This window comes from Nerophis ophidion, linkage group LG02 (genome assembly GCF_033978795.1).
Source record: "Nerophis ophidion isolate RoL-2023_Sa linkage group LG02, RoL_Noph_v1.0, whole genome shotgun sequence".
Classification (NCBI taxonomy): Eukaryota; Metazoa; Chordata; class Actinopteri; order Syngnathiformes; family Syngnathidae; genus Nerophis; species Nerophis ophidion.
In genome coordinates this window covers 34,744,020-34,768,916 of record NC_084612.1, presented here as the reverse complement: position 1 = coordinate 34,768,916, position 24,897 = coordinate 34,744,020, and the positions used below count along the sequence as shown (strand labels likewise).

Below are 24,897 nucleotides of genomic sequence, written 5' to 3'. Positions count from 1 at the left end.
TAGAATTACAAGGTGCGTAAGTTGCGCACTTACAGCAACCTTGACCTTATGCTTTTGTTTCTCAAATGCAATTTCCAGTAGCATAATAGGGTATTTGTGCACATCCCCATGAATACACCTAATTTTCACCCGTGTTGCCTTCCTCAAGGCCCCGGATCGAACCAGGTTTAGGTGTATCATGTACTGTTTTCAACCCGAATCCCCCTTGTACCCTTACCGGAACACAGTACGTCTCCCTCAGATCGGGGCAGGGTGGTGGAGGCACGACAACCCACATCACCTGCCCCATCTCCATCATGGAGCACTCCTGACGCACGAGACCGGGCCGTCCGCACCTCCAGCACACCGACCCCGGTAATTGAGGTGCCATTTGCGAGGAAAGCCCCCTCTCTGCAGTGCCGGTACCCTGCAATGTACAAGAGGCATGGTGATTAAATCCCCGTGTCCCCCCTTCTGGTGTGTGTGTGTGTGTCTGTGTGTGTGTGTGTGTTTGTGTGTGTGTGTGTGTGTGTGTGTGTGTGTGTGTGTGTGTGTGTGTGTGTGTGTGTGTGTGTGCATTTTCTTGCGTGCCCGCCTAGGGAACCAGTTCAGTGGTTGCGGGGTGCTGGGGTGGGGCCCTCGGCCGTCTTCGGTGCTGCCTCCCGCTGGACAGCCAGGTGTTCCTCCACCAGTCTCACCGCTGCCTTGATGTCCGGGGGGCTGTGATACCGCACCCATGCGAAGGTCCTGGTCGGAATGGCGTCGATTAATAGCTCCAGGATGATGTCTTCCAGCGTCTTTGGGTCCTGTCCGTTGTGCTGGAGCCACCGGGTTGCTGCATCCCTCAGCTGGTACGCCAAGACAAATGGCCAGCCTTCTGGCTCCAGCTTCATCGCGCGGAATTTCCTGTGGTGGTTCTCGGGGCTGCTGCCGACCCGGTCCAGTATGGCGTGGCGGAGGTTGGCATATTACATGCGGGCGGTCGCCGGGAGACTCAACGCCGCCCGCAGCGCCTCCCCCACCAGGAGCAGCAGCAGCTCTGCGCCCCATTCCTCCTCCGGCCATCTTCCCGACATCGCTGTCACCTCAAAGATATCGAGGAATGTCTGGGGGTCCTCCACTCCACCATGCGCTTCATGGTAGACACCCCTCCTGCTGCCTCTGCTCTGTCCATTAGTGCCTTCAGCACTTGTGTCTGCTGCCGGCTCGCTACTGACACCTCGGCCAGCACTCGGCCCAGTGTTTTTTTTTTATATACCTCTGTTGGGCGCCACTGTAGACGTTCTCTGTCTCGGGTTCGTTCTGTGACCACAGGGAAGCACCACACCCTTGCGCACCGTTTTACAATATGTTTTAATGAAGTCAACGTGCAAAGTCTTTTTGGCTTTTCAGCCTTATTCTGGCAGCCTCGCCTCTCGTTTTCCAGCTCCTTCTCCTCTCATGGTGTCCGACGCTGCTGATAAACAGAACAGGTGATTAGATAACTCGTCAGCTGAGATATCCACACACCCCGCCCGCAGGGAACGCGTGAACCACGCCCCTCTCCGCACCCTAGATTCCCACTTGTCAGCTAACTTTGGTTGTGTCCTTGAGCAAGACACTTCACCCATTCTCCTAATGGGTCGTGGTTAGGGCCTTGCATGGCAGCTCCCGCCATGAGTGTGAATGGGTGAATGTGGAAATAGTGTCAAAGCGCGTTGATTACTTTGGAGGTAGAAAAGCGCCTGACAAGTAAAACCCATTTACCTACTAAACATTCACATGGATACAATGTATACCCCATGCTTTCATGTTTGGTACAGTTTCATGTTTGGTACAGTTACTATATGCATGCACAAGTAGTTTAACATAGTCCCGCCAATTTCTCTTGTCCTCCTCTTTGCGGGTCCCTTAATCTTTCTACAACGTTTCCCCTGGGATGATTGGTTGCTCTTCTGACTTTTTGAATCCCAGCAGGGACACAAAGCTTTTTGATAGTTTTTTAATCAAAAATCGGCGCTTTGATCACTATGATTTTTTTCTGGGAACCCATAATGAATAATGAAGTTTTCCCACAAGGCTTTGGCTAAAGTTTTAGCCTTTTGGTTTGGGGAAGCAGTTGCGACTGCGTACTTTGTAAAGAAGTCAGTCATGACCAGGACATCTTAAGTGTTAGTACAGTCTGGTTCAATAGTCAGAAAGTCATTGCAGAGCAACTCAAAAGGTCTGGTGACTGGAACGTTTACAAGCGGTGCTGCCTGCTCTGGCAGAGTTTTTCTGCAAATACATAATTCAGAGGTTTGAATTTTTTGTTCAAAATTTAAGGATATTTTTGGCCAAAAAAAAACTGATTCGTTAGAGGTCCAGGGTACAGTCTGACCCGAGATGACCAATGTTATTATGAAGACTTTTTAAGACCATCTGTCTCAGGTTTTCTGGGAGGACAAGTTGACATTGAGTTCCTTAACCAACTTGTCTGTTCCTGTACAGAATAACATTGTGAAAAGTTAAAGTACCAAGTGTGTTTAGTTCATGCTGAAAGATATTCATTTGTTGTATTTGAGGACTGAAGGGAGTGATGTTTCACCTGTTTTAGGTTGGTGTATGTCTGGCTAGTTGGCTCTGGAGTTCGGGGATTTGTGCTTTTAGTTCGTTGACGAAGTTGTTTGGGGATCCGTCAGGCTAATTTGCTTGCTTTTTTAAATTTAATTTTTAACAGCTGGTTTTCGAACTCGGTCATTTAAGCTTGCAATTCAGTGAGGTCAGTCAGCATTGCAGGGTCAAAAAAATTTGTGTTTACAGCCATGGCGTTTATGCTACTTCTGGTCTACTCGCAGCAAAGTGTTTTTTAATTCTGCTTTCTTTAGCAGTGTTCTTGTCTTCTTCCATTCTTAATTTCATCAGCAATTCTGCAAAATAAAGTGGATTATTTTTTCTCCTGTCTAATTCAAAGTCTGCTAGTCAAGCATTATCTTAACAGCCGCGACAGAACTGACGTAACACCTCTTTCCTGGGCTCTAGCTAGGGCGGGCTGTAACCGATGAAGATAATGTTGTGGGCTTGATTTTCTCTGTGTGTCTGATCCTTCCCTCTCGTCATGCAGTGAGTGCCGAGGGGCGGGGTGATCTTTGGGAGCACAGCCCCTATACACCTGCAGCTTGTTTGGGCTAATCAGCCGGCTTCTTAAGCCACCCTCTCTGTGTTTAACTAGTGCTCTCCGAGATCTCCTGCCTTCCGCCACGTGTTCACGTGCCTGTGTTGGAACTCCCCTTTTGTGAGTTTGGTGTCTTGTCACCTTTTTGTTAGCCATGGCGTGTATGCTACTTCTGGTCTGCTAGAAGCAAAGTGTTTTTACATTCTGCTATCTTTAGCAGTGTGCTTGTCTTGTTTCATTTTTAATGTTATCAGAAAATCTGTAAAATAAGATGGACCTCCGGCGGGGCTCCTGCAACCCTTCCATATCCCTCTGTGCCCCCGATCACACATCACGGTGGACTTTGTTAACAGACTGCCCCTCTCTGAGGGTAACGACACCATCCTTACAATTGTTGACCGGAAACAGCTAGCCTGTTAGTCACACATGTTTTCAGGCTGCATGGAATTCCCCAGGACATCATGTCGCATCGCGGACCTCAGTTCACCTCGCAGGTATGGAAGGCTTTCTGTCGGGCCCCGGGAACCACCTCCAGCCTCTCCTCTGGTTATCACCCACAGTCCAACGGACAGACTGAACGAGCTAACCAAGAGCCTGGAGTCCTCCCTGAGCTGCATTGCCTCCCGCCTCCCGCCTCCCATCCTCCTGGGCCATACACCCATCCTGGGTGGAATATGCCCACAACTCCCTCAACAGCTCAGCCTCTGGCTTGTCACCCTTCATGATCAACACCGGCTACCAGCCCCCCTTGTTTCCGATGAAGCTGTTCCCGCTGTTCAAGCCCAGTTCCGCTGTGTCAGACACGTGTGGCGGGAAACCCGAGCAGCTGTGGGGAGAACGGCTGAGCGTAACCGACTCCTCTGGAACCCTGTAAATCAGACCGATCAGGATCTTGAAGTAGTTGCTCAACACTAATGTGCCAAGTTTTTAAAGTCAACCTTGTGACCTGGACAAGGTAATTTGCCCGAAAATTGTCTTAGGTGGAAAGAGTGGAGGATTCACGGTGGAAGAGAGGTTAGTGCGTTTGCCTCACAATACGAAGGTCCTGAGTAGTCTGAGGTTCAATCCCGGGTTCGGGATCTTTCTGTGTGGAGTTTGCATGTCCTCCCCGTGAATGCGTGGGTTCCCTCCGGGTACTCCGGCATCCTCCCACTTCCAAAGACATGCACCTGGGGATAGGTTGATTGGCAACACTAAATGGTCCCTAGTGTGTGAATGTGAGTGTGAACGTTGTCTGTCTATCTGTGTTGGCTCTGCGATGAGGTGAAGACTTGTCCAGGGTGTACACCGCCTCCCGCCAGATTGTAGCTGAGATGAGCACCAGTGCCCCCCGCGAACCCAAAGGGAATAAGCGGTAGAAAAATGGATGGAAAGAGTGGGACTCACTTTGAGAGAGCGCATTTTCACTCCAAACTATATGGTATACAACAACTTTTTGCACCCCTGGGTGGGTTATATACGTAGCTCTGAGGAATGTCATGCATGGGCGTGTTGTGTTGGCTTGACAGGTTCAGTTTGAATGGTTCTCCAGTCGGCTTTTGTCACTTCCCTCGGTTCACTTTGGGCTTGTGCTTTTTTATTGACTGAGTGAACTTTGTGACCTTGGTTAGATAGGTAGTACTTTAATTGACTGCATTTCGAAAGTTGTTCTTGAAGGATAACTTCAAAAGACTGGTCTGTTAGTTTTGCAATTTATTCTGGTAGCTGGAAAAAACTGTAAGAGGACCTTTCGGTGTCAGTTTTAATGTTTTAATGTTCTGATGCTGTAGGTTTTGTCCTGACTTTCAAAGGGGCAGCAAGTGTTCAAGAGCTATTAAGGCTGGTCCACTCATATTCAATAAAAACATTGTTGTGGAAAACTGAAAATAATCAATCTTGATGATTGTGATAGATATGCGGCCATGTTTTTTCAGGAGGTCTACTAAATCTCTGTCATCAATGGCATTACTAAGCCCACAAATGATAACGGAGTTGGGGATTTTAAGGTTTTCTTTGTCAACTTTGACCATACTTCTTGTTGGGCTTGGCCTATTTTGAGGTCTGGGTCAAACGTTTAGTTTTGAGGTTCAATGTACATCACTTAAAAAGCCTTAAGAAAAATCTTTTGGCTGGCTGGACACTTCTGTCACACCCCAAGAGTGGTAATTACAGGGTAATAGAGCAATAAAGGGAATTTTGGACTAGTATAAATTCAGACTACTGGAGCAATTTTTTGGCTTTAAGCGTAGTAAAGACCACAGACCAAGAGGTAAGTTTTACCTATCGATTTATAATTTGAAAACAAATAACAGACATGGACATACATTACAGGACAAACAATAAAATAAGATGGCTTAATCCCTTATTGTTTAAGCATTTGCTTTAGTTTAAAAGGATTAGTTTAGGTTTAGATTTTGCAACCTTTGGTTTTAGTCATTATTTTTCACTGTAGTTTAAATGAACTATAACTAATTGAACAAACGTTTAATTATGTTCTTTTAGAAATAAGTTTCCCTTTAGAACAGGGGTCCCCAAACTTGGGGGCCGCATTTGGTTAAAAAATTGTATATATATATATATATATATATATATATACTCCAAGCGCAATTATGTCAAGTTATTGATTGGAAAAATTTATTTTTAGACAATATGATTTGCCTGAGCTACTAGGAGACACCAAGAGTAACAAGCGGTAGAAAATCGCCTCCCAGGGGGTGATCAAGGGTGATGGGTCGAATGCAGAGAATAATTTCGCCACATCTAGTATGTGTGTGACAATTATTGGTACTTTAACTTTTAAAATAGATTAGAAAGGACGGATTTAAAAAATATATAATGAAAATTATACACAAAAATTTAAGTTCGGTACGTACCTCGATTTAGAGGTCACGGTTCAATTCATTTTCGGTACAGTTTCGTTACGTTAAAAGCTAATTGGCCTTCACCTCAAGCCAGAACTGCGAGCGAGCTGAGCTGCAGTTTAAGTTTCTAGAAGGTCAACTAGGCTCATAGTGATGTAAGTAATAGTTGACTGGGAGGTGTTTATTAACATTTGGGGAGAGTAGGCTGCCTTATGCTCACCTGCTAAGAACATATTTGCTTGACGCTGAAACATTTGCTACATGCGCTCTGAATACGCAATGCTGATTGGCTGTCACCGCTATATATGTAAACAATCAGATGGTTGTGTGGGTGGGACAATGCTGGGTGCTGGGACAGAAGCAGAAGGAGCAAAGCAGCTTGTTAAGACTTAAGTTTAGAAACTCGTTCGGTACACCCTTGTACTGAACCGAATCCCTCGTACCGAAACGGTTCAATACAAATACACGTACAGTTACACCCCTAATACATATATATATGGACAAGTCGCCACCTCATCGCAGGGCCAACACAGATAGACAGACAACATTCACACTCACATTCACACACTAGGGCCAATTTAGTGTTGCCAATCAACCTATCCCTAGGTGCATGTGTTTGGAAGTGGGAGGAAGCCGGAGTACCCGGAGGGGACCCACGCATTCACGAGGAGAACATGCAAACTCCACACAGAAATATCCCGAGCCTGGATGTGAACCCAGGACTGCAGGACCTTCGTATTGTGAGGCAGACGCACTAACCCTTCTGCCACCGTGAAGCCCACATATCAATCAATCAATCAATGTTTACTTATATAGCCCTAAATCACTAGTGTCTCAAAGGGCTGCACAAACCACAACACAAACCACTACGACATCCTCGGTAGGCCCACATAAGGGCAAGGAAAACTCACACCCAGTGGGACGTCGGTGACAATGATGACTATGAGAGCCTTGGAGAGGACGAAAGCAATGGATGTCGAGCGGGTCTAACATGATACTGTGAAAGTTCAATCCATAAAGGATCCAACACAGCCGCGAGAGTCCATTCCAAAGCGGATCTAACACAGCAGCGAGAGTCCCGTTCACAGCGGAGCCAGTAAGAATAAAATAAACATTGTAAGAATACCTTTTACAATATTGTGTAATCAATTGAACAAAATGATGAACAATGCTGTTCTCATGGGAAAATTATTTTTCTTATTATATTTGATTGTCTTGAATTTGTCGTCCTGTGTTTAGCCCAGTCAAATGCAGTTGTTGCAGAAAATATGGATGATCCTACTAGTTCAATGAAAGACCAGCAGAGGGCGTGTCGCTCAGAACTCGTGCAATTCAGAAGTCCAAGGGGAGCGCCATCTAATGGTTCCATCCAGCAACCTGTTCAATTGTTTAGCGAGATATTTCTTCGACCCAATTCAATTGGCCTATCACTAAACACATTACTTATGCATAAATACACAATATATACCAGTAAGTAGTATTAAAACCAAATAAAAGTCACATTTCTTGTCCTAAGTGAAGTGAAGTTAATTATATATATATAGCGCTTTTCTCAAGTGACTCAAAGCGCTTTACATTGTGAAACCCAATATCTAAGTTACATTTTTTTTTTCAACCAGTGTGGGTGGCACTGGGAGCAGGCGGGTAAAGTGTCTTTCCCAAGGACACAACGGCAGTAACTAGAATGTAGGAAGGGGGATCAAACCTGCAACCCTGAAGTTGCTGCCACAGCCGCTCTACCAACCAAGGTATACTGCCCATTGATGCTTATTAAGGTGGGTGGAGGTGACGTCGCCATAACGGCGGAGTGGTGGAGGGAAGTAAATCAAGACACAGCAATGAACTCAATTCTGTCAGAAATTAGCAGACACGGCGCTCACCGCCACCGGTTTAATCTGGGATACATGAACAACTGGGTGTCGCTTGACTGAGGGTGGGAGAGCCAATTTTACAGACGGCGGGTTGATGATAGAGATAATGAGATTGGGACCAACAAAACGTGGGGCTAACGTCTTGGATGGTACCTGTAGGCTGAGGTCCTTGGCAAGCGACATCATAAATTGTCCCGGATGATAAAATGATACTACAGTACATCCTTTCTGATGCTTTCACCAGTGCCGCCCAGGCGGCTTTCCACACCCTCTGACACCTCTTGAGGTGGGCCCTAGTGGATGGGACCGCAATCTCCTGTTCCTGCTGGGGAAACATAGGGGGTTGATACCCTAATATCAACCCCCTATGTTGATATTAGGGTATCAAAATAGTAACTGGAAAAAGTTTACCTCGGTGAGCGGCGGACGAGGGAAAACATACCGGTGGCGGAGCTCTTCATGGAATTGTATGAGTACTCCACTCAAGGAATAAACTTGCTCCAGGACTTGAGTTGTCGGTGTACCACACATCGGAGCATGGTTTCTAAACTCTGTTTGGCCCGTTCGGCCTGCCCGTTGCTCTGCGGGTGGTATGCGGAAGTGAGGCTGGCCGAGGCCCCGATCTCCTTGCAGAAAGCCCTCTATACCTCAAAGGTACACTGAGGGCCCCGGTCAGACACGATGTTCATCGGAATCCCATGTTGCTTACAACGTGCAGAGTAAGGAGGTCAGCCGTCTCGGAATAGGAAGGCAGTTTGCGGAGCGGAATGAAGTGAGTCGCCTTGGAGAAACGGTCAACAATGGTTAGCACTCTATTGTTACCTTGGGAGACTGGGAATCCCGTAAAGAAGTCCAAAGTGATGTGAGACGGAGGACGGGCAGGAACGGGCAGAGGCCGTAGGAGACCAGAAAGAGGTCGGTGTGAGGGTTTGCTGCGGACACAAGTGGTGCAGGCAGCAATGAACTCATGTGTGTTCAGAGCCATGGACGGCCACCAAAAGCGTCTTCGGACAAAGGACAGGGTTCTTTGAAATCCCGGGTGGCAGGAGAACACACTGAAGTGCGCCCAATCCAGTACCCTGGACCGAAGTTCGCGGTGGACAAATAGCTTGCCGGGAGGTCTACCCCAAGGGCCCAGTTTGGAGCGAAGAGCGTTCCTGACCAGGCCCTACACTTTCCTAGATACCATCCTGATAATCTGAGCAGGAGGAAGGACGACTTCGGGTACGGACGGATTGGTGGTGTCCTCCATGTACACTCTGGAAAGAGTATCCGCCTTCAGGTTCTTCGACCCCGGTCTGTAAGACAATATATAGTTGAGGTGCAAAAAAAACTGTTGCCATCTTGCCTGGCGGTTGTTTAATCTCTAGGTTGAGCGGATGGCGAGAAGGTTGCTTCGGAGTCCAAATGAACGTCGTATTGGTAGACGTAAGGGGTTTGAGTGGTGCGGTAATCCGGCTGAAGTCGCGGATAAAGCTACGGTAGAAGCTGGCAAATCCCGGCCTGGTTGACGGTTGACCCCTCTCGACACCGAATCCCAAGAACTCCACTGATGAGGCGTTAAAGCAGCACTTCTCCGCCTTGACGAAAAGCGTATTCTCCAGAAGCCGTGAGGGACGAGAGGGACATGCTGTTGGTGCTCCTGAAGGTTCCGTGAAAGGATTAGGATGTCGTCCAAATACACCACAACAAACTGGTCCAGCATGTCGCAGAAGATGTCGTTCACGAGGGTTTTGAAGACTGCAGGAGCGTTAGTAAGGCCAGATGGCATGACCCTATATTCATAATGTCCCAGGCGAGTGTTGAAAGCCGTCTTTCATTCATCGCCCTTCTTGATCCGGACCAGTTGGTAGGCGTTACGGAGATCCAGCTTGGTGAAGATAGTGGTGGGGGCCAGGGGCTCAAAAGATGAGTTAAGCAGGGGCAGAGGGTATTTGTTCTTGACCGTAATGTTGTCGAGATGACGATAGTTGATAGAAAGTCTCAAAGATCCATCTTTCTTGGCCACAAAAAAGAATCCAGTCGCCACAGGTGACTGAGACGGGAGGTGATGATTCCAGAAGCCAAAGACTCTGCAATTTAGTCCCTCATGGCCTCCTTCTTGGGAAGTGACAAGTACAGATTGCTAGAAGGCAGGGTGAAGTCGGGGAGCAGCTCGATAGCGCAGTCATACTGTCTATGAGGGGGCAGGGACTGAGCACGTTCCTTGCTGAAAACCTCAGCGAGGTCGTGGTAGCACTACAGAATCAACGCCAGATCGGCCTGCTGGATACTGGGCCTTGGATGGTTGATAATAGAGATGAGGCTGATTTCAGACAATTTGCGTGGCAGGGTGCTCAATGCCATGATCTTGCCAGAACTCAGGAGACGTGTGGGACGTGGTGCTTCGGCCAGGATCTTCCCAGTACCACAGGGGCAACTAGAGCTTCTAACACCCAGAAATAAATGGTCTCCACATGGATTTCCCGACAGTGTGTTTGACAGTACGAAATCTGATGGGTCCCAGCGGACGCCCATCCAGGTGTTATGCCGGAAGGTCCTTGTCCAAGGACACCAAAGGGATTCCGTTCTGTTGGGTGAACCCGTAGTCCATCAAGCTCTCGTCTGCTCCGGAGTCCATATAAGCCTCCACTCTCACTGTCCTGGAGTTCCATGCAAGAGTGGCGGGAAATAGAATGCCTGGGTTCCTCTGCTCACCAGTAAGGATCCCCCTTGCTGGTGAGCTTGTTCTTTTGGCTTCGCCGGACAATGTCGCTTCCTCTCCTCCGTTGCCAGACGGGTTCTCTTCACTTGCATAGCCTTGAGTGCTGCCATTAGTCCCGGGAAGGGTGAAGGTTGTTCCCTGTAGGTCTAGAAGGTAGGTGGGAGTTGGGTTGCCAAGGACATCTTGACGGCCCCAAGGACTCTCTCAGTAGCTTTGAGTGCCAGACCAGCAATTAAGGCAAAAATAAAGGCAATCTTATCCCCATCAAAGGAGTAGCGCAAGGGTTGGTGCTGAAAAATAAAGTCACACTGCACTAAAAACCCCTGTACAGCTCAAAATCACCCTCGAAGGGCCTCGGGCTAGCAATCCTCAGCTCCCGACCCTGAATAGTGTCACTTGGGACAAACGTGGCAGTATGGCTCGCCACAGATTCGGATTTCTGTCTTGGGCTAAGGTCATCCAGCCGAGCATACAACCTGGTGAAGGCTCTTCCCAAATTATCTTCCAAGCCATCAAAGCGCACTTGTTGTTTGTTCAGGACCGTGCACATGGCATCAACATCAGGGGTCCTAGGGGGAGCCAAACGGGGCCTGCTGGTGTCGCCTGGTTCCAGCACGGTTGGCCAGAAAGTAATGTTACGTACGGCGAGGAAGGAGACGACATCACAAGGAGGATCAGGTTAAAAGGTTTATTCAAACCTTTAATGAGTGTGTGAGAGGTGTATGCTACTTTAAGTGTGTGGTGCCAGACCATGTGTAGAATTAATAATGTAAATGGTTGTTATAAGTGCATGGTGGATGAATCCTTTGCCTGTCCAGAAGGGCGAGGCAAAGAGGTAATCTGTAGGCAGGCAAGTAAGTGGTCGGGGGCTGGAGAGAAGCAACGAGGTCTGTGTCCAAGCAGGGGTCGAGGATCGAGGGAGGCAGTCCTGAATCCAGAGGGAAGTCGAGATTTACAGCTCGATCACGAGGAACAGGAAGGACACTGTAGAGAACACAAATGACATGAGACACAGGACAAAGAGGTAACTGGGAGTTAGCAAGTACACGGGAAGGGAAGCCAGAGATGGGATGCTTACTGCAAAGAGAAACGACGTTCGGGCGTAGGCTCCATGGGTATGCTGGTCTTTATGCTGCTGGTTTTGAATATTCCCGAGTGACAAATCCCTCCTCCAACTCCACATAACACATGTCTACTTGTTGGGCAAACTCCCATTCACCCTCAAGGATCCTGCCGAGAGTATAGAGTTGGTCCATGACCAGGACGAAAACCACACTGCTCCTTCTTAGTCAAGGGTTTGACTATTGGACATAGCTCTCTCTACAGTTCACCTGAATAGACCTTACAGGGAAGGCTGATTATTGTGATCCCACAATAATCCCACGATAATCCCTCCATAATAGAAACACAACCTACGGTTCCCTCTTTTAAATAGAGAAACCACCACATTAGTCAGCCATACTAGAAGCACTGCCCCCGATGTCCAATGGTGCAGAGTCTTGTCAACCGTGACAGCCCCCACAGCATCCAAAGCCTTGAGGATGTAATCCACCCCCGGGGCCTTGCCACCGAAGAGCTTTTTAACTACTTTAGCAACCTCAGCTCCAGAAATACGAGAGCCCACCGAGGACTGTCCAGGCACTGCTTCCTCATTAGAGAAGTTAAGTCCCTACCTTTAGTCAAAAGTGATTTATGACCCCCCATAAAACAATGATTTATGACCCTCAAGGTCAAAGGTCAATGATTTATGAGGGGTCAAGTTCAAAGGTTAATGATTTATGAGGGGGTCAAGGTTAAAGGTCAAGGTTAAAGGTCAGGTTCAAATGTCAGGTTCAAATATCAAGGTCAAGTGGGTGTGGCTTACCCGGAAGAGGGTGGAGTTAAGACCTGCGGTGGGAGTGGTTAAACCAGGAAGAGGGTGGAGTTTTAAACAGAAAGAGGGCAGAGTTAAGACCTGCGGTGGGAGTGGTTAAACCAGGAAGAGGGTGGAGTTAAGACCTGACAGGGAACAGAGGAGGGTTCAGTTTTTTTAAGAAAGCAATGTCATCTGAGCAGCATGTGACCATATATTTGATAGTTTAAATGTTTACGATCGTTTGAAACAACTTCCAGATTTCGATGTATTGATGGCTGGGAATGTTACGTGTGGAGATGTGGACACGCACGCACTTCACACACACACACACACACACACACACACACACACACACACACACACACACACACACACACACACACACACACACACGAGGGGTACAAAAGGGCAGTGTAAGGCTTAGTCATTATTTGGAGCTTTATACGTTGGCGTAAAGACTTTGTTCGATTCGGTCATGATTAGTGAAACGCCTGTTTCGATTTATAAAAATAATAAAACTTACATTGACGCTCCGCAAAAAAGTCGAGTGTTTCTAAATCGTATTCAGATGCCGCCGACCGAATCTTTGCGTGAGAAATGGGATTTGGAAGGGGAGGGATCTTTTGGATTTGTATTCAAATACGAAATGGGGGATATCTGCTTATTTCAGCTAAAAGAAAGAAGAGACGGAAGCCCTTTCTCGATATTTTCATCGTTATCTATCGTGGATTGGGAAGTTTTTGGTGGACACGCACACACACGCACACACACGCACACACACACACACACACGCACGCACGCACGCACGCACGCACGCACGCACGCACGCACGCACGCACGCACGCACACACGCACACACGCACACACGCACACACACACACACACACACACACACACACACACACACACACACACACACACACACACACACACACACACACACATTCGTACGCACTGAAACAACTTCCGTACCTCACGAAAACATATTTAAACAGATGGAAAAAACTATCGCAGAACACAGTGTCACGTAGCAACTGGTCTTTACGGTCGTTTGAAACAACAGGTCAGTTTGGGGGACAAAAGGAGGGTTCAGTTTTTACTGACTTCCCATCTGACAGTTTAAATGTTTATGACCGTTTGAATCAACAGGTCAGTTTGGGGTACAAAGGAGGGTTCAGTTTTTATGGGAGCTTGAGAATTTCGTATGAATAGAAACTGGCCACCCATTTGACCGTTTAAATGTTTACGACCGTCTGAAACAACTTCCATACCTCACGAAAACATATTTAAACAGATGGAGAACTAGAGCAGAACACAGTGTAACCGCGATTTGCAAAATGAAAGGTAATTTCTTTTTTTTTTTTTTTCATTCCTTGTAACACGTCTGTTTAATGTTACTATAATAAGTATTTATTCGAACTAAAAACAGTCGAACATCGAGTTGAAATTCACCCACCACCAAGGGATCTCCTAACAGAGTCTCCAATCCTTTTGTGTAAGTACCGATTTTTTTTTTTTTTTACTGTATTCATTTCATTACCTCCGTTTTTACCACATTATTAGACAATGGTTTAACTCCGTTTAAGCATTTAAACGTTAAAAGCATTGCACGTGTACGACGATGTAATACCTTTTTTTTTTTTAACAGCCGATGACGACGAAGTGAAAGACGAAGAACTTTGTTTGATCGATCTTACAAAGTTGGAAGATGATTATCGAGGTGTGTTTAAACCTTCGAATTATTTAATATTGTGTGTATTCATTATTTTGTTTTATAGAGGATTCGCCGGAAGAGACCAACGCGATCCCTTTAACCCAATCGCAGTCTGGTGAGTCAAATAATTCTCATTTTTACAAGAAAAAAAACATGCGGTATACGATACATATATACATATATTTACTTACAGATTTTCCGTTTACATCTCTTGCTCACTGGTCTCCCTTAACGCTGGAGGGTCCGTCAACGGCCATTCCAGGCAGAGGAGAAGGCTTGATTGCGCCAAAGACTCCAGACATCGAATCCTTGCTCCGTGGGGAAATCATCGAAAACGACGGTGAATGTCCAACAGGCACCCGCTGTAAGTTTTTCTCGTTTTCTGTAAGCTTTTTAAGATTCTCAGGAGCTTTAAAGAGCTCCTCTCATTCCAATGTCTTTCGCTCAAATGAATTTCGCGCCTAAGGGGAATGGGCGGGGACTGATTCCGGAGGTGGGCGGTTGTTTCCGGCTATGCTTGCATGAGTGGAGATGACAGCACCACATGTGGTTAAAGCCGGTATATATTAATTTTTTTTTTTTTTTTTTTTTTTTTTTTTTCCACAGGCAACAAACGCAGGAGGAAGCGTAGATGCGCCCGCCAGCTCGACAAACATGATAGAAACAGAAGAAGGCTGAAACAGTACTATCGTATACTGGCTCGCACTCTCATGAAGATGGCAGACATGATTTGATACATACTGGTTTGTTATATCTGTTCCATTCGAATTATTTTTTCTTTTTTTTCTTTAGAGAAATATAATGGGTGTAGTTCCATCTGAATTAGATGTAGTTATTGAAGAAGATGAAGACGTTTGTAATCATCATTTAGATCCAAACAACCAGATAGAATGGGAACCAAACAATGATCCGTCTTTGCAAGATGATATTAATGTGTTAAATTCAAACACAAACACACAAGCCTCTACACAGCATCACGATGTGTTGGGAGGGGCGACACCCTCGGGGGAATGTTTGGATTTTTCGGAGGTGGTGGGGGTCATGCAGAACCAACCGTCAACGGCTGACCAATCAATTTCAAATGAGACCCAGAGGGGTGATGGGGTAAATGTCTTGAGGAGGGAAACATTCAACAATATACAACTATCCAGCGTTTTAACTTTTCCTCAAAACAACGATGTAACAGATTACGCCACATTTTACCGCGGAGTCTTGGGGAGCCTTAAAAAGCTGACACAGATGGTAACTAAGGAAGCTAGACCCGGCGATATCATTCAATTGGAGTTATCCGGTGAAAGTGCAAATCAACACACTTCATTTACATTTCGAAACGATGCCGGGGCTGTGATGAATGCTTTTCAAGATGTGTTAGATCTGTTGGTACAATCAAACGTTGAAATATTGAACGATGAAGAAATACAGGTGATGGTCCAGGTGATACATAACCCTCGAGGTGGTGTAAGAAGAAAAATCGAAACCCTTTTGGAACATGAAATCCGCAGAAAAAAAGCTCGTTATCTTTACAATCCATTAAACTCGAATAATCAACTATGTTTTGCCATTAGCCTAGCAAGTCTGTTACATCCTGAATTTACAGATAGCCAGGCTGTGGCGGAGGCTGAAAAAATACAGAGAAAAGCGGGCTTAGACGAACAGACTTCCGTCACTTTCAGTCATATTCGTGAATTTGAAAAAGTGGTACGTCGTAAAATTGTCATACTGTACAGAGAAGAGGGCCAACGACCCCTCTCACGGTTCGAGACGGATTACCCCAAATCAGAAAATCCGTTGTATCTGTATTTATCTCAGAATCATTACAGCGGTATCATTAACATTAAAGGTTTTTTGTCAAAACCGCACGTTTGTCACTACTGTTACCAAGGGTACGACAAACCCGACAGACACAAATGCGACGGCTATTGCTTGGTCTGTACACAAAACGGGTGTGTAAAAATAGAGGGGAAAACTGTGCTTTGCAGGGATTGCAACATGTGGTGTCGTTCTCCTGCATGTCTCCTCAGACACAGGGTAAAACACCGGGTTATGGAAAAACTCGTCAGCAACTGCGATCGGCGAAAGAAATGCCTTAAATGCAACCTATTTTACGATGTACCTGTGGCTACAGGTATCGCTAAACACACGTGCCCTAAGTTAAAATGTCAAATATGTAAAGAAGAGCTACCTCGCAGTGACTCAGAGACACCTGAAACACGACATCTTTGCTATATACAACCCCAACCACGTGAAGTAAACCACAATGATAATATCATATTCTATGATTTTGAGACGTTTGTCGATGACAATCACACTCACATTCCCTTTCTAGTCTGTACCAAGACGCTGCAAGGAGAAGAGTGGTGTGCTTTTGGACTGGATTGTGTTACAGTTTTCCTCAATCATTTCAGGAAACCTCGTTATCTTAAATCTACATTTATAGCCCACAATTCGAGAGGATTTGACGGTTACTTGATTCTGAGAGGCATGGTACGGCTGGGTATAGCACCCTTAATTATCATGCAGGGGAGTAAAGTTCTCTGTTTTAAAGACCCTGATTTTTTGCAAAAATACATTGACTCGCTTTCCTTCCTTACCATGCCGCTTAGCGCTATGCCAAAAGCGTTAGGACTCGGTGATTGCTGGTCCAAGGGGTATTTTCCTCACAAATTTTGTTCGGAGGAACATTTAAATTATGTCGGAAAATACCCCGCAATCAGCAATTACGGTGTAGAACGCATGACACCTGTTGAACGCACCAAGTTTGAGACGTGGTATCAAAATGAGAAAAGCGAGGTCTTTGATTTTCAAAAACAAGCGGTACACTACTGTAAAAACGACGTCAATGTTCTTCGTGAGGGTTGCATCAAATTTAGAGCCGAGTTTACGAGCGAGACGGGTGTTGACCCCTTCTCCCGTATCACCATAGCCTCGGCCTGCATGAAGGTGTTTGTGACTAATTTCCTCGAGCCGCGTTCTCTAGCCATACCTTCCCCGGATAACTACCGAGGGTTGTGTAAAAAATACTCACACACCAACATCCAATGGTTAGAATGGGAGTCGCATCGTCGTGGTATTTTCATTCAGCATGCTTTAAACAAAGGCGAAAAACAGATGGGGGCATACTTTGTGGATGGGTTTGCTATAATCGGTGGCAAACCATTCGTCTGGGAATTTCAGGGGTGTTTTTATCACGGATGCCCGACGTGTTTCGAACCCGGTGCTGTATGCCCTTTGACAAACACACCGTTCGAGGAGTTGCACAAGGCTACCGAGAAAAAAATGAAAGCGTTAAAGCGTGACCACAAGGTCAACATCATCGTCATCAGAGAGCACGAGTGGAATGAAATGAAAAAATCAAACCCTAGGGTAATAGACTTTCTCAAAACACGCAATTACCCCGCACCTCTCATGCCTCGAGACGCTCTTTATGGAGGTAGGACAAGCGCCTTTTGCTTGAGGCACACGGCGGGTGAGAACCAGCGTGTATTGTATGAGGATGTCACCTCTCTCTACCCGTACGTCAACAGCGCATTTCCTTACCCCCTGGGTCATCCTGTCATCATCCACACGGATTTTGACGATGTTGGAAACTATTTCGGTCTGGTCAGAGCCGTTGTTCACCCTCCTCGAGGTCTCTATTTCCCTGTGCTACCCTACAGAACGGTCAAGGGTAAACTAGTGTTTACACTTTGCCGCACATGCGCAGAAAACAATAACCAGCAGGAACCCTGCGAACATGATGAGGAAGGAAGGGCATTGACGGGAGTCTGGGTCACGCTCGAATTCAACAAAGCTTTACAGTTGGGATACAGAGTCGGTAAGATTACGGAGGTGTGGCACTTTGAAGAACGGAGCGAAACCGTTTTTACGGGTTATGTTCAAACTTTCCTAAAGGGTAAGCAAGAAGCTTCAGGGTATCCCAAAGAAGCCGTCGATGCAGAAAGCAGGGAAAAGTACATTCGTGAATATCGTGAAAATCAGGGAATACAGCTGGATGCTGAAAAAATCGAACCCAACCCTGCCAAGAGACAAATGTCAAAACTCTGTTTAAACAGCCTTTGGGGAAAGTTTGCGGAGAGGTGCAATAGAACTCAGACCACCTTGGTGAGAAAAAGTGAAGTATTTTTCGACTTTGTATTTTCAGGAAAATATCAGGTTGAATATTTTTCCTTTCTCAACGAGCAAATTGCTATGGTGCAATGGCAATACAGTAAAAACAGCGTGGTGCTTCCCGGTAACACAAATAATGTATTTGTCGCTGCTTTTACCACCGCTTACGCACGTTTGAAAATGTACGGTTACCTAGAGGGGTTGCAAGAGAGAGTTCTTTACACAGACACCGATAGTTTAATCTACACGGTAAACGAGGGGGAAGTTTCTCTGGAGACGGGGTCCTATCTAGGCGATTTGACGGAGGAGTTGGGAGGAGACAGCATTCACGAATTCGTCTCCGCCGGTCCAAAGAGTTATGCCTACCATACCCTGCAGGGTAAAAAAACTGTGCTGCGTGCCAAAGGAATCACTCAAACCCGCGAGTGTTGTGAGAGGGTCAACTTTGACAGCGTTAAAGATTTGGTGGAGGGCTATCTGGAGGAAGACAAAACAGGTGCGATCTACACCCCTCATCACCAAATTGTTCGTGATAAAAGGGGGTTCCTTTTAAATAACTCGTCTTTCGAAAAAAAGTTTCGAGTGGTGTATGACAAAAGACGTCTCTTTCCCGACGGGAAAACTTTACCTTTCGGGTATTAGAGAGGAAATGGAAAAAATGGAACGAGTAGACTTTGATCCCAGATTTCATACACCTTTTTCATGCCTGGTTGTAGGACCTAGTGGTTGCGGAAAGACTTTTTTTGTAAAATGTGTATTGGAAAATTGTGAACACGTCATGAATTCTATACCCGACAACATTGTGTGGATTTATACATCTTTCCAACCCATGTATGCTGAATTAAAAAAGATGAATAAAAAAATAAAATTTGTTGAAGGACTGCCTGATTCCTTTGAAGATGAAAACTTGTTTCCGGACGATCAGACCCATTTGGTGATTTTGGACGATGTTATTTTTCAAGCCTCAAATCACCCCGAAGTGGTTAAAATTTTCACGCAGTATAGACATCATAGAAATATGAGCGTTATGATGCTGACCCAGAATGTTTTTCATCAGGGAAAATTTTCACGCACCATTAGCTTAAACTGTAATTATATGATACTGTTTAAGAATCCGCGGGACAGATTGCAGATTAACGTGTTGGCACAGCAAATGTTCCCCGCACAAAAAAGTTTTTTCTTGGAAAGTTTTGCGGATGCTACTTTGGATGCTCATGGCTATTTATTGGTCGACCTGACACCTTTCTGTCCAGAACAATACAGAGTGAGGTCGGGCGTGCTTCCGCACCAGTGGCCCGTTGTCTACGTGCCAAAAACATAATGTCAAAGCGTGTAAAGAGGAACGGTCCCATGTTAAAAGCTCTGTACCATGCCACACCACAAAAACGTCGAGATATTCTGAGTCACGGCTCACCAGACTTTATCCAGACGCTGTGTGAAATTGCTTTAAACATTCTGAAGGGTAATGTGCCCTTATCACCGTCTCAATTTGCTCAGCTTAAAAAACAAAAGAAAATCATCCGACTGCTGGCTGATAAAAGGACTGGACTGAAACGCAAACGCCAGACTCTGATGAAACAGTCGGGCGGTTTTCTTCTACCCTTACTGGCCACCGTCGTACCGTTTATAGGGAATCTTATCGGTGGATTGAGCGGAAAAGGTTGAAGATGAAAAAGGCTCAAAAATTGTTTCTCCTATCCCCCCAACAATTAAATCGTCTGACTCGCCCGGAGCCGACCATCAGAGACTCGGCGGAGGATGATCTAGATGTTAAAATGAGAGCCGTCTTAAACGAACCCGGAATGAATCCTCATGAAAGAATAAAAATATACGATACCCTGCTGCAGAGATATCTCGGCCTGTTGAAGCAGGGGCAACGGGAGGAGAAAAGGATGACTCTGACTTTACACAAGGATTTGCGGGGTGAACCATGGAATGACTCTGAGGATAAACCGGAGGATAAACCAGAGGATAAACCGATGGATAAACCGGAGGATAAACCTCGGAATACTGGCGGGGGGTCAAAGGATGTCACGATGATCGAAGTTCTGAAAATCCTCCCCCGACGCGACCGTAACAACGCCGAGTACATTATGAAAAAATTATCCGAGAATGATAAGGGGTGGACCTCTAAAGGAGAGTTTGTTCAAAACGGTACACCGGTGCAGGGATCTCATATGATCGATTTACTGAAACACCTGATGCAACGGTCCAAAAATCCACAGACCCGCACGCCTGAGGGTTGGAGAAAATTTTTAACAGCGTTGACGGAGCTAAATGTCCCCACATCGACCATTCATAACCCCAGAGCACGAGATCAATACAGACGTCTGAAAGCGGATGGAGAGTTTGAATCAGAATGGGTGGAAAAAGAAACATTTCTATCCCCCGAGAGGAAAAGAAGAGGTAGAAAAGTGACATTGTCCCCACATTGGTTAAACCTTGAATGAATGATGACAAAACTCTTGTTTCAATAAAATGTTTTTTTATTCATCAAACGCAGTGTGTACAGCATTTTCATTTCAACGGTTCAAAAAAGTTTCTAAACAACAGACGTCTTGTACGCCACAACGACTACTATTATTCTTATTCGTGCTAGTACAACATTGAATTTTTTTAACCAGGGTATATGCTTCAAGATCATTTTTTACTACATCATCTGTGTATAAAGACAAAACTTGTTCAAAAGACAGTCCGCAAAATCGATGGTGCAGATAATAAACGCAGTGTTGACCGCACACTGTGGACAAAGGGTGTTGAAGCTGTAGGTTGTGGTAGAATATACGGTCAGAACGATTTTCCAAAAAGTTCAAGATGCTCCGAGGGTAGTAATCAAAATCGGGAGAAAATCCATAAGAATCAAAAAAAGTGGCGGTCCCATCTTCCTCCAGAGTCATCGATAACCAGTGCTCCCCCGGTCGATGTCCTTCGTGGGTGTTGACGATAAAGTAGGAGGGTGGGGTAAAGGAGCGAGTCAGTGAGGGGAGTTGGTCGGAGGCCCATACACCACAGAAAACATTCCCCAACACTCGTCGCAGAAGCTTCTCCAGTTGATGGTTATTCATCTCCGTCGTCAATAATAATCCACCAGCACTTGTCGTTTGGAATCAATTTCCAAAATAGAATCGTAACATGCGTAAACCACAAGAGTGACCGTGTTGGGTAAGGGTACTCTGAATCTCATTTCCAACCTCAAAGTGCCATTAGAAACCCGAGACAATGCGTCGCTGTCCTCTCCCGGATTGAGATTGAACACAAACAGCGAATAACCCCGTTCAAAATCTTGTCTGTTGATGCACAGAGGTAAATCTTTCATATGCCTCCCTGTAGCGGTAAACATGTTGTAAAACTCTCTGACCGAAGCCCCCTGGTTAAATTGCGGTTGGAAAGCTTTGGAGGGAATTTGTTTTCCCGCGTGACAGAGGGTGATGTATTCAGCGTTAAAATGCTGGAAATTAAAGGGTGAGAGATCTCTTCTTCCTGTGAAAGCTTCATGATTTACCATACCCAAAACAATGTATTTAGGCATCGTGCCCAAAAACAAATTTTCTTGTGTGCATACTCTGGAATTTTCAGGGATAGAGTAGGTTTTCACGCTGACCCGTGACAAAGGGTAGAGTGCGTTTCCTTTGAGTAAGGCCGAGGCGTGCCCCAATCGTACGGCCGGCGAAACGGTGACCTTTTTTGTGAAGAGAGAGGCACCCAGCACTTTCAGACGGAAAGTACCGTCCGCAGCCCCTGTGAGACAAAAGGCGTCGCTGGCACGCGTGAGTTTGATCCTCAGATCCACCGAGTTGAGAAGGAGTCTCTCGCTGAAAAGAATGTCTGCGTGGAGGGGTCCTAGTAGCTGAACCTCTTTAGATTCAGCCGTGTAACCGGCTCTGATGTTGAGTCCTTTGTTTGGTCCGTTCGCTGTTTCTATAGAGTCTATTGAGCCGCCGGTGTCTTTGTGGAATAACCCGGCTGAGAATTGACTTCTGAGTGTGGCTTCAGAATAGTTTAGTAGCGTTTCAATTATCGCCCTGTATGGGTGTGTGGCGCTGGATTGAGAAATCAGTCTTTCCCCGAGCATAATGTCGCATTGGCTGAAGATGGTGTTTAGAGGATAATTGATGAGACCCACATTGGCGTCGTTTGGGATATTTGATCCATCGGCGCGGGTAATTTTAACCCGCAGGTAAAGTAATGTGTCATTCAGATCCAAGTACTTTTCACCTTCTCCCGGGATGAAAAATTCAATAGGACCCCCGTCAGTGATGGCGGATAGCGGTAGGACTTCTGTGTAGGATTTATCATCGATAGACATCTGAGTCATAGGAGCTGAAAATAAATCCAGCTCGGCCATCGTGCATTCGGCCGAATTTTGATGTAAAAGAGCCATCTTTTTTCTTTTTTTTTTAAAATATATCGTGTGAGGGAACGACGGTCCTTCTCTTTGAAAACCTTTTACCGACTGATTTTCTTCTCCCCAGATGACGGCGTTTTTTACCACTCGTTGAGAGACGTCGTCCCGGGGGTCTCTTTCGGGGTTGTCTAGCCAGGACCATTATTCCTCCTGATCCGTCTTGTACCCCACTACCCATTTTTCCAACGGCATGACTGAATACGTCGGAAGCGATATTTTTTGCCGCTGTTTTAAGATGAGGTTTGACCAGGGCAAAACCTCTTTTCACCAGAGGTGATACAAAACGAAACAACCTGGAAAACACGGAGCCTATCCCACGCCCGTACATCACAGGTGAACCTGTGAAACCGGGGAGGGAACCCCCCACCTGGCTTTCGTAATAACCCACTAAACGTAGAGGGTCGTGCATGGGTTGACTCATTCTCATTGTTGTTGGTTTTACTTTCTAACGGGTCTAAAGTGGAGCTTCGCGATGGTCTTTCCAAAGGTGAAGTCGACGTGTTTGTTCTGATCAGATTTAATCTCCACCCTGATGTTTTCAATGTGATTTTTCGAGACGGGTAAATAGTAGGCGGGGTTAAAACACTTGGTGACAATCTCACCGTAAGCTCCCTCTACACTCACGATTCTCAAAAGAGGAGCATAAGCGTCGCCTACTATCTGAGGTCGCACCACGTCACTGTAACAGTAGAGATGGTAGAAACCGGCGTTTATATCCGCGGGATAGGGGGCCGACCCCCGGTCAAAGTTGATCCACTTTCCAGGTTTCACTCCCATGATGTAAGCCAGGGAAGGGGAAAAACGAAAATGAGTTTGACCCCCTGATTGATAGGAGATTCGCTTTTTAACATCGTCAAAGGCTATCCTCACATCGTTGTCAATTTTTTGTAAAGATTCATTCAGTTCATTTATGAATCGTGTAATGTTCTCATAACATCCCCCTCTCAATTCTTGACGGTAAACTATCCCCATTCCAGGATTGCTTTCAGGTCCCACCGGTGGAGGTCTCTTTAGCCATTCATAAAATGCTCCGTTAGAAACATTATACCATGAGCGAGGGTATGAAATCTCTGTTAAGGCCACCTCCCATGAGCCTGCTAAATCTATATGTTGACTTAAATCTATCTGGTAATGGGAACTTTTGTTTTCTTTAAATACGTTGAGGCTGGCGTTGGAGGGTAAGGTGAGGTAAAAACCCTCGTTGCAGGAATGATCCATAATGCTCGATGATCTTTAGACTGTGAGGCTCATCAAAGGCATCAGATTGTTTTATACATTTGTAAGGAGGTCAGCGTCCACCCAACTGTTGAATTTTTCGGGCCAGTTTTTCCAGTGCACTAGAACTTGTTTTTTGCCACCGACCGTACGTCGTTTTAGAATTTCCTCCACATGATAGCGCTTGTCCTCGCTCTCTTTTACTTTCTGCAACTCGGCTTCGTAAAAAGAACCCTCTATTATTTCACCGTCAAAATCTTTCAGTCTGTATGCCGGGGGAGATCGATGGAGACGTCGTGTTATTGTAAACACCTCGTCTGTAAAACTCTGTTCATATTTTTTATCAAACACTCCTCTCACTTTGGATATTCTCACCATATCTCCCGTGGCAAATTTGTATTTGCGTTTGAATGCTGTGAATGAGCCGTAGAGATTCTCAAACACTTGAGGGGTATTTTCCAAAGTCACATCCACCGGTTTCATTTTAATACTGCTGTGATATCCGTGATTGTAGCTTTTTACCAAGTCTTGTAAGACGTCTAGGTAGCGCCTGGTGTTGTTGGCTGTAAAATATCTCCACATTCTCCCTTTCAGAGTACGATTAAATCTTTCAACCACCGAAGCTTTGAGATCGCTGGCCGTAGAAAAATGTACAATATTGTGTTTCTTCATCAGAGCTTGAAAACTCTTGTTAAAAAATTCTTTTCCCGCGTCGGTTTGGAGTTTGCGAGGAATCTGACTTTCCCCCAACACCGATTGAAACGATTCAACCACCTCCACGGACGTCTTTCTCCTCAAAACCCTCACATAGGCCTTCTTGGAAAATACATCTATGACCGTTAATAAATAATTATAACCGTCGTTATATTCAGCCAAGGCTTGCATGTCACAGAGGTCGGCTTGAAACTGGGTTAAAGGTCGCGGGACAAAGACTCTGTTTCTTGGAAAATGAATGCGAACCGGTTTATGGAGTGTATAGGCGTCCTGTCCCGTTAAATATTCTTGAACTTTTTCTTTTGTGACACGTTGCCCCGTTTCATCCTGCACAGCTCGACGGAGTCGATCTACCCCTCC

At 45.8% G+C, this 24,897-nt stretch overlaps 1 protein-coding gene across 2 annotated transcripts; it reads left to right on the top strand.

Annotated features, from left to right (window-relative positions):
- The first annotated feature begins 13,280 nt into the window (after positions 1–13,280).
- On the top strand, positions 13,281–19,080 carry LOC133540019 (uncharacterized). 2 transcript variants are annotated; one of them, XM_061882471.1, is made up of 6 exons: positions 13,281–13,726; positions 13,812–13,877; positions 14,031–14,102; positions 14,161–14,211; positions 14,290–14,460; positions 14,703–19,080. In XM_061882471.1, the coding sequence occupies exon 6, from the start codon at positions 14,898–14,900 to the stop codon at positions 18,843–18,845; it is 3,948 nt and encodes a 1,315-aa protein (XP_061738455.1). In that variant the 5' UTR covers positions 13,281–13,726; positions 13,812–13,877; positions 14,031–14,102; positions 14,161–14,211; positions 14,290–14,460; positions 14,703–14,897; the 3' UTR covers positions 18,846–19,080. Both variants share the same exon structure in this region, with proteins under 2 accessions (XP_061738455.1, XP_061738466.1).
- The last annotated feature ends 5,817 nt before the right edge of the window (positions 19,081–24,897 follow it).